This window comes from Hemitrygon akajei, chromosome 32 (genome assembly GCF_048418815.1).
Source record: "Hemitrygon akajei chromosome 32, sHemAka1.3, whole genome shotgun sequence".
Classification (NCBI taxonomy): domain Eukaryota; kingdom Metazoa; phylum Chordata; class Chondrichthyes; order Myliobatiformes; family Dasyatidae; genus Hemitrygon; species Hemitrygon akajei.
Window position 1 is genome coordinate 40,156,187 of NC_133155.1, and position 13,868 is coordinate 40,170,054.

At 43.6% G+C, this 13,868-nt stretch overlaps 1 protein-coding gene across 7 annotated transcripts in view; it reads left to right on the plus strand.

Annotated features, from left to right (window-relative positions):
- LOC140719770 (uncharacterized) overlaps window positions 1–13,868 on the plus strand; it is a 411,496-nt gene that overhangs the window by 242,927 nt on the left and 154,701 nt on the right. For all 7 annotated transcript variants that reach the window (XM_073034626.1, XM_073034628.1, XM_073034629.1 and 4 more), the window contains one exon: window positions 3,320–3,355. In XM_073034626.1, coding sequence (XP_072890727.1) covers window positions 3,320–3,355 — 36 coding nt within the window. The remainder of the gene's footprint in view (window positions 1–3,319; window positions 3,356–13,868) is intronic.

Below are 13,868 nucleotides of genomic sequence, written 5' to 3' on the forward strand. Positions count from 1 at the left end.
GTCTTTCATAAATGGTGAGGTTAATGCTATTGGTCTAGAACTTGCCGAATTGTTTGGATTTTTGCCTGGTTTATGTATTGGAATTATAATTGCTTCTTTCCATGCTTTAGGAAATTTTCCTTTCTCCCCCATACATGATTAAATAACCTTAAAATAACTTCCTTCCCTTTCTGACTAAATCAGATAACATAGCTTATCTGATCTTTCCCGGGGGATGTTTTCTTTGCCTGTCTAAGAACACTATTTAATTCTTTCGTGGTGAACATCACATTTAATGTACCCTCAAAATTTCCATCCATCTCTAATGCTTCCAAGTTATCTAATAATGTTTCTTCTTTTCTCCTTTTTCCTTCATTACTCATATTGTCAGAACTGTCTACTTTAACAGAAGTGTGCACTGCGTTCTCTACATTCAATAGTGCAGCTCTACCCATCACAACACTGGTTATCCCGTTTCCCTGGTAATACTTCTTTTGTAATTATCTTTCAAATTCTTTCAGTGGGTGTTTGTATTCCTCCAGAGCCACAAAACTTACTGCAATATTCATTTTCCGAATTGTTTTTCTTACTATTGCTTGCATCTTTTTACACTCAATTAATTTTTGAAAATGTTGTATCTTCTTCAATAATCTAAATGCTCTATCACGATGTGTTGTTGCTTTCCCACACTCTTTTGTCCACCATGGCACCATTTCCTTGGTGTGTGTATTGTTGCCATATAGAGATCGACATCCTGATTAATATTAATATTCTGTAATTCCTGATCACTGTCTCTGGCCCCAACACCCTGACCATTTCTATCTGATCTGGTGCTTAAATTGTCCAAATCTCGAGTTATTTCTTGCTCTGCCACTTCAATATGCTCTTGAGCCCAGGCTGCACCACCTCCATTCAGTTCATATCTGACCTTTCAAATTCGCCTTGCCATTTAAATTGATCAAACATGATGTCTTTCCTCACTGTCAGGCCCAGACTCTGCTTTGCTCAGTTCTGCAGCATCAAATTGTTTTCAAGACCACTCTAACAATGGCCATACATCAGCCCATTCCCCACACTACCTATTGCTGTTTCTTTCAAAACCTCCCATCAACACTTCCCTGATAAAGATGCTGTAACCAATGTTAAATCAATCGTTACCTCAGAACCTGCATTAAAATTTACTCTTTTTCTACTTCCATCAATGATATATTTCAAATTTTCCTTTTCCATAAGTTCTTCTACATTGATCCATTAAAATCATCATGCTCACCCCACAATGTGCTGTCCCCACACTCTATACCAATTTGCTGCAGATAAACTATTTCTAATTTCTTACAAGGATTAGATATTAATGATTTTAATTGTACCTTCCTTTGTTAATATTTTGCTTACTATGTACTCCCGTTCTTCTCCTTCCTTTAATTCTCTATATTGTACACCCCTTTTAACAAAAGTTATACGCCCACACCCTCTTCCATTAACTATCATTTCTTACACTTTCAGAACCATTGATTAGTGTTGGGTTAAGTCATGCTTCTTGCAATCGTATCACATCTGATTTCTCAACAAAATCCCTCACATAACTCTTAAATTTCTGTCCATTTGTTATTAACCTTCTCGTGTTCCACTGAAGAATAGTATTAGTAACTTTGTAAATAAACCTCAAGATTTGGAACATTTGACCCAGTTCTACCTGCACTTGCTCCCATGATAGCTCTCTCATATTCAAAAACTTCACTGCTGCCTCACTATCATTTTTATCTTTTCCATTTTAGATTTTGCCTGCTCAGAACAATTAGTAAACATTTATCATGAATAAAACTAGTTTATCTGTATGTATCGCTGTTGTTGAATTATTTCTATGACCTTGTCTTGTATTTGCATTTGAATCATTTCCTTCTTTAACTCTTCTCTCATTGTTCATCACGCTAACTGCTTCCACATATGACACATTACGCTGTGCTCTCATTTGTTGGACTTCACATCTCCCATTGGCTACTGTCTGGGCCCCACCACAGTAACGACTTTTTGCTAGTTCATCTTGTTTGCATTGCTCATACAGATGTTCTCCACATCTACACACCTCCGCCTTCCTTTACACACCACCATTACATTGCCATATTTCTACATTTATAACACTAAGTGATGGTGGGACGTAGGCTCTGACACTAAAACACATGATTCCAATCGTTACTTTTGCAGGTAAGATTGAACCCTGAAATATTAACATTACAGATGTTATCAACCTTTTCTCCATTCTTTACTGCTTTTGATCCTTTTATCTCAGTTGCCAATCCTCATTTAATATTTTTCTTTAGTTCCTTGGGGTTTTCTCCAATTTGCATTCCTGTTATCACCCCTTCAATACTATTTTCCCCAATACTCTCTTTTCTATAACCTTACTTCTGCCAGTGTTTAGTACCTTCATTACTTTGTCCCTCCACTCCGAATTTTCACAAACAACCAAAGTGCTCCATCATGCAAAATCTTTGCCATACTTATATCCCTATTAACTGTTACTCAGTGCTGTTGGACGCAATACATTTATTTCACTCCCTTGCTTAGACATTAAACTCCTCTTCTATCACCTTCCTTTCAGTCGATAGTTGTTCTCTACCATCATTATAATTTTCTCATTTATTTTTACTGCACCTGTCTGCACTTTCTCCCAGTACTCATTGACCCCTACAGCCTTCTCTTCCATTCCACCATGACTACCTGGCATTCTGACTCAACCACAGTTCAGAAGCCACCTCTGCCACCAACCGTCTCCTGTCACCTATGTACTGCCACCTCCCCCATCTGACCAAACAAAGACTAGGTTTAAATAGGCTGCAGCTGATGATTTGGAAGTGAGCAGGTGACTCCTGTTAGTTGGGTAAACACTGGGAGGTGTCTTCCTGGGCCTAATCTTTTGGATCAGACTTCCAGGTGAGATCTTGACAGAAGCCTTGCTGAAATCCATGTGGACTACCTCAACATCAATACATTTTGCTACCTCCTTGAATTTGTTTGTTTTCTCTTTCTGTCTGGTACATTGTGAGGAGACGACCAATACAATAGAGCTGTTCAGAAGGTCCGTCACTTCCCATAATAGTCCCACATATGACTGTCATTGAAGTGTGCATATTTCTATCCTTTATCTCTATTTGTATAATGTCCTTGATAACCCTGGCAAGCATTTTGTATATATTCCAGCTCAGTTGGTAAAAGTCAGTGCAAAGTAATGAGTTTGTTTAAATTTTGCAGAAATGTGAATTCTCAGCATCACCTAAGGGTTCAGAGTCTGGCTGTGTGATGGATTTGAACTGCCCACTGTGACATACTGTTCTCTTTGCAGGGAAGCATCGGCAAGCATGGCTCACCTGGGAAGTCGGTGAGTACAGTGGTCACTCCTCTCCTTACTATCTGCTGTCTTATCAGAACACAAGCCCAAGCATCCCACAGAGTGCATTAACAAGGATTTGATGCCGGAATCCAGCATCATGGTAGAGAGAGCTGTACCTCTGGAGTTGTCTCTACAGTTCGGGCCATTCAGTTCAAAGTCTTCTTCCTCCAGAGGAGCTTTCTCAGGGTTAAAGCGGCATGGCTGAATGGCAGAATTTCCTGGGGAGGGGAGATTGAGACTGAAGTTAGAAGCTGAAATTTTTTCTTGATGTGCAAATCTGATTTCAGAATCCAGTCTTACAGGGACGTTGCAGCTGATGACTCATTTCTATGGGTCCTCTCTACCTCAGTGATGTTAGGAATTGGGATACCTTATCCCCTCTTTGGAACAGGTCCTGGGCTGGAGCCTGGGACACACCTGATGACGCAAGTGAGCCATCCTCCTTATATTCATGAAAGCAGCTCTTAATATCTACCCAGTTGCAGTAGGCAGTTCTTTAGGACCAAAAGGAAAGGAAATGCCATATTTAAGCCTGTGTGGATTTTGACAGGGGTAGAACGTCGGAGGGTAGGGACTGCTCCATGAGGGATTCTTTAGCCAAAGGGTGCCGAATCAATGTTATTAATTGCCACTGACATATGTGGAAGGCAAGTCAAAGGGTTTATTTAAATTACAGGTTGATAGATTATTGAGTGATGGGGTTATCAAAGGTTATGGAGAGAAGCATGGGGAATGGGATTGAGAAGGATAATAAATTAGCCATGATGGAATCGTGGAGCAGACTTGATGGGCTGAATGGTCTAATTGGTTATTGAGCACAGCAGCCTTGGGAATGCGCACCTTCTGTTAAGAGACCATGGGGACCAATATCTGTTGGGCATCAGCCATGTCCCGATGACAAAGCCACTCAGCCAGTGCCAGTGGGCCAAGCTCCCAGATGAGCTTGACCCACTAATCACAGCCATCCCACTCAATGCCATTGTGTGTGGAACTGTATCTCAGTCAGGCAAAGCTTTAGGTTTTCCTCACTGTTAAAATACAAGATGTTGCCATTTAGAGAAATTTAGTGATTCCTTACTTGAATCACATAATTATTGGTGAGGCCAAATTTAGAGTACCATGTGCATTTCTGGTCACCTACCCACAGGAAAGATATCAATAAGTTTGAAAGAGCATGGGGAAAATTTTCAAGGATGTTGTCAGAACTTCAGGACCTCAATTACAGGGAAAAGTTGAATAGGTTAGCACTTTATTCCCTAGAGTGGAGGAAAATGATGGGCTATCTTATAGCGGTATACAAAATTCTGAGCAGTATATGATGAGAGACTGAGGCAAGGATGGTTAGTACTCAATTGCTGGAGTATCCAAGACTGAAATGAGGACAGGGTCCAAAACTTGACTTTAGATGAGAATCCAAAGTTGAGCTGATGAGTAAGCGCCAAACCTCAGTTCAGGTGCTCTTTAAATATTAAAACCCTGGCGCCAAAACATGGCCTCCAATTAGTGGGGCTGGCCTGAATCTTTAAAGCGGCCATAACAGCTATCCATATTCTGGAGAGTTAGTCTAAACCCCGGAGGCTGGCACGATTCAGTGCGTGACATAACAGGACCCCCTCCCCTACAGCCAACTCCTGTCGGCCCTGGATGCTTGGAAAGAAAGTGACTGTAGTCCTGAATGAAGTTGGATCCAAAGATGTCTCTTTCAGGAACCAGCACTATTGCCAGGATTTGAATCCCTCGTAGTCCACGAAGAACTGCCTAACACTTTGAACAGTTCGTGAACCCAGAATTCTTCTTATGGTGAAGACCTGTTCCCCATCAACATATCTGGGTGATGGCAGGACTGATGATGGTGGGGCTAAAGGACTGGTGTTTACAGGTTTTAATTTGGAAATGTGGAAGGTGGGATTGATCTTGACCACCTGGGAAGCTGCAAGGTGTATTCCACCAGATTTACTTTCTTGAGAACCTTGAAGGGTCCAGTGAACTTGGGCACTAATTTCCTGGACTCCACCCAGAAAGACAAATCCTGAGAGAATAGCCAGACCTGCTGCCAGGCAGCAAAAACTGGCCCCTGTCTGCTCAAATTAATTGTCCAAGGCAATGAATTTGCAGGCTTTTGCAAAATGATCTACAATTACCGTGATGGCAGTATTCCCCTTGGAAGACCTATAACCATATAACAATTACAGCACGGAAACAGGCCATCTCGGCCCTTCTCGTCCGTGCCGAACGCTTACTCTCACCTAGTACCACCGACCTGCACTCAGCCCATAACACTCCTATCCTTTCCTGTCCATATACCTATCCAATTTTACTTTAAATGACAATATCAAACCTGCCTCTACCACTTCTACTGGAAGCTCGTTCCACACAGCTACCACTCGCTGAGTAAAGAAATTCCCACTCGTGTTACTCCTAAACTTTTGCCGCCCATCTCTCAACTCATGTTCTCTTGTTTGAATCTCCCCTACTCTCAGTGGAAAATGCCTATCCACGTAAACTCTATCTCATAATTTTAAATACCCCTGTCAAATCCCCCCTCAACCTTCTATGCTCCAAAGAATAAAGACCTAACTGGTTCAACCTTTCTTTGTAACTTAGGTGCTGAAACCCAGGTAACATTCTAGTAAATCTCCTCTATACTCTCTCTATTTTGTTGACATCTTTCCTATAATTCGGTGACCAGAACTGTACACAAAACTCCAAATTAGGCCTCACCAATGCCTTGTACAATTTTAACATTACATCCCAACTCCTATACTCAATGCTCTGGTTTATAAAGGCCAGCATACCACCCTATCCACATGAGATTCCACCTTCAGGGAACTATGCACCATTATTCCTAGATCACTCTGTTCTACGGCATTCCTCAATGCCCTACCATTTACCATGTATGTCCTATTTGGATTATTCCTACCAAAATGTAGCACCTCACACTTATCAGCATTAAACTCCATCTGCCATCATTCAGCCCACTCTTCTAACTGGCCTAAATCTCTCTGCAAGCTTTGAAAACCTACTTCATTATCCACAACGCCACCTATCTTAGTGTTATCTGCATACTTACTAATCCAATTTACCACCCCATCATCCAGATCATTAATGTATATGACAACCAATATTGGACCCAGTACAGATCCCTGAGGCACACCACTAGTCACCAGCCTCCAACCTGACAAACAGTTATCCACCACTACTCTCTGGCATCTCCCATCCAGCCACTGTTGAATCCATTTTACTACTTCAATATTAACACATAAAGATTGAACATTCCTAACTAACCTTCCGTGCAGAACCTTATCAAAGGCCTTACTGAAGTCCATATAGACAACATCCACTGCTTTACCCTCGTCAACTTTCCTCATAACCTCTTCAAAAAATTCAATAAGATTTGTCAAACATGACCTTCCACGCACAAATCCATGTTGACTGTTCCTAATCAAACCCTGTCTATCCAGATAATTATATGTACCATGTCTAAGAATACTTTCATTTAATTTACCCACCACTGATGTCAAACTTACAGGCCGATAATTGCTAGGTTTACTCTTAGAACCCTTTTTAAACAATGGAACAACATGAACAATATGCCAATCCTTTGTCCCCATCCCCATTTCTAATGACATTTGAAATATTTCTGTCAGAGTCCCTGCTATTTCTATACTGACTTCCCTCAAGGTCCCAGGAAATATCCTGTCAGGATCCGGAGACTTATCCACTTTTATATTCTTTAAAAGTGCCAGTACCTCCTCTTCTTTAATCATCATAGTTTCCATAACTACCCTACTTGTTTCCCTTACCTTACACAATTCAATATCCTTCTTAGTGAAAACCGAAGAAAAGAGGTTGCTTGAGATCTCCCCCATCTCTCTTGGCGCTACACATAGCTGTCCACTCTGATTCTCTAAGGGAGCAATTTTATCCCTCACTATCCTTTTGTTATTAATATAACTGTAGAAACCCTTTGGATTTATTTTCACCTTACTTGCCAAAGCAACCTCATATCTTCTTTTAGCTTTTCTAATTTCTTTCTTAAGATTCTTTTTACATTCTTTATACTCCTCGAGCACCTCATTTACTCCATGCTGCCTGTATTTATTGTAGATATCTCTCTTTTTCCGAACCAAGTTTCCAATATCCCTTGAAAACCATGGCTCTCTCAAGCTTTTAACCTTTCCTTTCAGCCTAACAGGAACATAAAGATTCTGTCCCCTCAAAATTTCACCTTTAAATGACCTCCATTTCTCTATTACATCCTTCCCATAAAACAACTTGTCCCAATCCACTCCTTCTAAATCCTTTCGCATCTCCTCAAAGTTAGCCCTTCTCCAATCAAAAATCTCAACCCTGGGTCCAGTCCTATCCTTCTCCATAATTATATTGAAACTAATGGCATTGTGATCACTGGACCCGTTGTGCTCCCCAACACATACCACCGTTGCCTGACCTATCTCATTCTCTAACAGGAGATCCAACACTGTCCCTTCTCTAGTTGGTACCTCTATGAATTGCTGCAAAAAACTATCCTGCACACATTTTACAAACTCCAAACCATCCAGCCCTTTTACAGAATGGGTTTCCCAGTCTATGTGTGGAAAATTAAAATCTCCCACAATCATAACCTTGTGCTTACTACAAATATCTGCTATCTCCTTACAAATTTGTTCCTCCAATTCTCGCTCCCCATTAGGTTGTCTATAGTAAGTGTTATTACACCTTTCCCAATCCTCAATTCCACTTAAATAGCCTCCCTAGACAAGCCCTCTAATCTAAGCTGCCAAAGCACCGCTGTAATATTTTCTCTGACAAGCAATGCAACACCTCCCCCTCTTGCCCCTCCGATTCTATCACACCTGAAGCAACGAAATCCAGGAATAATTAGTTGCCAATCACACCCCTCCTGCAACCATGTTTCACTAATAACTAAAACATCATATTTCCAGGTATCAATCCATGCTCTAAGCTAATCCACCTTTCTTACAATGCTCTTAGCATTCAAATAAATGCATTTTAAGAAATTCTCAACCTCTTACTCTCTGTTTATCCCTAAAGGTGCAAACAACTTTACTATCTTTTTCTTTCTTCTCCCCTACATCTTCGGTCTGAGCGCTCCCCTTCTCTATCACCTGCCTGTCCTCCCTCACACACTGTCTACAAGCTTTCTCTATTTGTGAACTAACCTCCTCTCCCCTAGTCTCTTCAATTTGATTCCCACACCCCAACCATTCTAGTTTAAAGTCTCCCCAGTGGCCTTAGCAAATCTCCCCGCCAGAATATTGGTCCCCCTAGGATTCAAGTGCAACCCGTCCTTTTTGTACAGGTTACACCTGCTCCAAAAGAGGTCCCAATGATCCTGAAACTTGAATCCCTGCCCCCTGCTCCAATCCCTCAGCCACACATTTATCCTCCACCTCATTCCATTCCTACTCTCACTGTCATGTGGCACAGGCAGTAATCCCAAGATTATTACCTTTGCGGTCCTTCTCAACTCCCTTCCTAACTCCCTATATTCTCCTTTCAGGACCTCTTCCCTTTTCCTGCCTATGTCATAGGTACCTATATGTACCACGACCTCTGGTTCCTCACCTTCCCACTTCAGGATTTCTTGGACGTGATCAGAAACATCCCGGACCCTGGCACCAGGGAGGCAAACTACCATACGGGTCTCCTGATCGCGTCCACGAATTGCCTATCTAACCCCCAAACTATGGAGTTCCCTATTACTACTGCCTTCCTCTTCCTTTCCCTACCCTTCTGAGCCACAGGGCCAGACTCTGTGCTGGAGGAACGGCCACTGCCACTTCGCCCAGGTAGGCTGTTCCCCCCCCCCCCCAACAGTACTCAAACAGGAGTACTTATTGTCAAGGGGTACAGCCACTGGGGTACTCTCTAGTACCTGACTCTTCCCCTTCCCTCTCTTAACCGTGACCCACTTGTCTGCCTCCCGTGGCCCTGGTGTGACCACCTGCCTGTAACTCCTCTCTATCAACTCCTCACTCTCCCTGACCAGACAGAGGTCATCAAGCTGCATCTCCAGTTCCCTAACACAGTCCCTTAGGAGCTGCAGCTCAGCGCACCTGGTGCAGAATGGACGTCGGGGAGGCTAGGAGACTCCAGGACCTCCCACATCCGACACCGAGAACAGCAAGCTGCCCTCACACTCATAATTCCCCCTTTCCTCAAATAACAGGAAAAATTGAAAACTAAACCTACCTTGCCTCGCCTGTTTCCGCCTAAGCCTCTTGAGCCAAAGCCCTTAAGCCTTCACTCTGCTCCTGGCTCACTCTGCTGCCCGCTGTATGAGGCTGTGTTCCTTTTAGATCTTCCGCGCTTCACTGCCCAACGTCACATGCCTGCGCAGTCTGTTAACTCCAATGAGAAGAAAAAATCAAAATGGCTCCCGCAGCACTCCCGTTCTGATTCTCAGACTTCCTTCTCCAAATTCCTGTGACAAAATCCATGGAGATGTGCACCCATAGTCTGTCCAGAACAGGTGGAGGGTGAAAAAGTCCTTCAGGTTGGGTGCAGGGCTCCTTGTTACACCTTGCATGCCTGCACGTATTGTCGGACCTCTTTAGCCATTCAAGACCATCAGTATCTTAATGAATTCAAGGGTCCTGGCCATCGCTGGGTGAGTGTTCATTCTGGATGCATGACCCAATTGAAGTATAAATAGGACTGATCTTGGGAATCTCTCCTTGCACCTGAGCCTTGTGAATAATTGTGGTGATCCTCTATGAATTGGCTCTGTCTCCTTAACTTGGGACAAATGGTAGTAGACTGCTTCTCTCTTTCAGGTTCATCGAGCGGATGAGACATTGCACCTGGTTTCTGATTCTTTGATAGAATCTGGTTGATAGGTCAGGACAAAATTGAACCAGTTAAAGAAAAGAGACCTCATGGACTGTCTGGAATTCAGTCCTTTGGCCTCTTAAATGTAAGCCAGGTTCTTGTGGTCTGTCTGTACAATAAAAGGGTTCTTGGCACTCTCAAGCCAATGATGCCACTCCTCCAAAGCTAACTTGACTGTGAGCTGCTCTGGATTTCCGATATTGTGGTTCACCTCTGGCGGGGATAGCCACCTGGAGAAGAACGCATACATGAGCAGTTTATTGTCCGAAGGTGGCCGTTGAGGCAACACTGCACCCACTCCGATGTCTGAGATGTCCACCTCCACAATGATTAGGTGAAACCAAAATTGGAACTGTCTGCTGTTTCAGCACTGAAAAAGCAGCCTCCTTTTCAGTTGTCCAAACCCCTGGATCTCTTAGTTAGTGCTGTCAGTGGAGCCACTACTGAGCTGAAGTTCCTGATGAACTTTCTGCAAAAGTTGGCAAATCCTTGGATTAATTGGACTTGTTTCACATTGGATTGTTGTGGCCAATCTCTGACTGCTTTTATCTTAGTGGAAGCCATCTTAAAATTGCCATTAGAGATGACAAAACCCAAAAATAAAATGGTGACCATGTGAAATTTGGATTTCTCCAGGTTGATACAGAGTCCATGATCTAAAAGTCTCATTAGAATCAAAATCAGGTTTAATATCACTGATATATGTCGTGAAATTTGTTAACCTAGCAGCATCAGTACAATGCAATACATGATAATATAGATAATAGAGAAAAATAAATTTGTGAAGAAGTAGTTTGATTAAAATACTGCAAAACATATAATATAAAAAAAAGTGAGGTAGTGCTCAGGGTTGCAATGTCCATTTAGAAATTAAATGGCAGAGGGATAGAAGCTATTCCTGACTCATTAAGTATGTGCCTTCAAGCTTCTGTACATCCTTCCTGATGGTAACAATGAGAAGAGGGCATGCCCTGGGAAATGGGGATCTTTAATGATGGATGCAACCTTTCTGAGGCACCGCTCCTTGAAGATGTCTTGGATACTCTGGAGGCTGGTACCTATGCTGGAGCCGACTACATTTACAACATCCAGTAGCTTATTCCGATCCTGTGCAGTAGTCACCCGCCTTCCCCCCCCCCCCCCCCCACCCATACCAGACGATGCAGCCTGTCAGAATGCTTTCCACGATACATCTGTAGAGGTTTTTGCATGTTTTAGGTGATGAAGCAAATCTCCTCGATCTCTTAATGAAATGTAAGATAACTCTGATGTGAATGACGTGCTCCTCCATGGACTTTGAGAAGATTAGAATCTCATCCAAGTAGACGAAAGCATTCTTATGGAGAGTATCCCAGCCTGGAAAACAGCTGGGACATTTATGAGGCCATAGGGTATGATCAGGTATTCACAGTGTCCCGAGGAGGGGAGAAACAGCTGGAGGCCTATGAGCATCCTAAAGGGGAAGGGAGAGAGAAGAGGTGCATTACTTTAGTCTGATGTTTTGGAGCTTCAGAAGGTAAATATCTGCATGTTCTCTTTTTAAACACGAGAGAGTCTGCAGATGCCAGGCAGTATCTATGGAAAAGAGTATAGTTGACATTTTGGGTCAAGACCCTTTGGCAGGACTGCAGAAAAAAAAATTAGATGTAAATTTAAAAGGTGGGGGAGGGGAGAGAGAAGCACAAGGTGATCGGTGAAATTGAGAGGGGGAAGGGTTGAAGTAAAGAGCTGGGAAGTTGATTGGTGAAGAGATGCAGGGCTGGAGAAGGGGGTGTCTAATAGGTGGGGATATAAGGCTATGGAAGAAAAAAATGTGGGGAGGAGCACCCGAGGGTGGCGATAGGCAGGCAAGGAGATAACGTGAGAGAAGGAAAAGGGGATGGGAAATGGTAAAGTGCATTACCAGAAATTGGAGAAATTGATGTTCATGTCATCAGGTTGGAGGCTATCCAAACAGAATATAAGATGTTGTTCCTCCAACCTAAGTGTGGCCTCGACAATGGAGGAGGCCATGGGTAGACATACCAGAATGGGAATGGGAAGTTGAATTAAAATGGGTGGCCACTGGGAGATCCTGCTTCTTCTGGTGGTGAAGTGGTCTCCCAATCTATGTTCGGTCTCATCGATATATAGGAGGCTACTTCGGGAGCACCAGACATAATATATGACCCCCAACAGACTCACAGGTGAAGTGTCGCCTCACCTGGAAGGACTGTTTGGGGCCCTGAAAGTTAGTGAGGGAGGAGGTGTAGGAGCAGGTGTAGCACTTATTGCACTTGCAAGGATAAGTGCTAGGAGGGAGATAAGTAGGGAGGGAGTATATCACCATTCTTGCAGGTGGGTCACCAGGATCTTGAGCAGGAGGCGGGCTAGTCTTTGTCAGGAACTAGAACTGTGATGCATTGAGGCTGGCCTCAGGCTAGACCTCTTCATCATCTTGTCCACCAGGTGATTATGGAGGCTTCAAGGGGCTCTTCCAAGGCAAGGGCATCCTTTAGTTCACCTCGGAGTCCGTGGCAGTACAGAGTGGCCAAGGCCTTCCCATTCCAGCTGCTCTCTTCGGCCAGACTGCAACTCAATAGCATAGTAGGCAGCTAAATAACTATCCTGTCACAGCTTTATCGGACAGTCCGAGGCTTGGTTTGCTCTGGTGGGATGATGGAACACCCTCTCCATGGCGGCCAGGAATACCACTGAGTCCAAGCAAATCTCTGACCTTTGCTCCTTTGTTCCAGGCCAAGGCCCTCCCAGTCAGGAGAGCCACCTTTCTGCGCTCCGTTGCGGACAGGACAGCTGGAGTTCAAACACCAGTGAACATTGAGTGAGGAAGCCATGGCAAGAGTCCGGGTCACTGCAAAAACTCTAGGGTCGGAAGATGAATTGGCTCCACAGAACGACTGACAGCCTCACCCGAATGACTCTGGCTTCGTTCTTGTGATAGTTGGCGCATGGCGACCTGGAGGTCATGTGTCTCCAGGGTCTGTCTAGAAATGTTCTCGCTGTGGCTGGCCACAGCTGGCAAGAAGCTCTGATATGTTAGGCTCAATCGTACTGTGAGAGAGTCACAGTATGATTAGGTACCATGAATGGTTAGGACCCAAGTTCTGGAGATTAACGCTGAGACACCAGATGAGTCTGAAATGAAGTCAGGTTTTAAACTGGACACTAGATGAGAATCCGAAATTAAGCTGACAATTGAGCACCAAAACATGGCTGCCAGTTAGCGGGCAGGCCTGAATCGTTAAAGAGGCTGGACCTGCTAACCATATTCCAGGGAGTTAGTATCTAAACACAGGAGGCTGGCACAGTAAGGTGCGTGTTGTAACATAGTATATAGGATGTATTCATGCAGACTTCTTCCCCTCAGGTTGGCTGAGACTAAAACTAGAGGTCATAGTTGTAGGGTGAAAGGTGAAATATTTAAGGAGAGTCCGAGGCGCAGTCTCCTCACTCAGAGTGGTAGGAGTGTGAAATGAGCTGTAGCAGAAGTGAGTTCAATTGTAACATTTAAGAAAAGTTGTATACAGTCGGCCCTCCTTATCTGTGGGGGATTGCTTCCGGGACCCCCCCGAGGATACCAAAAAACGCGGATGCTCAAGTCCCTTATTTAGCCTGAGCAGTGCGGTGGTCTTTAGGACCTAGCGGA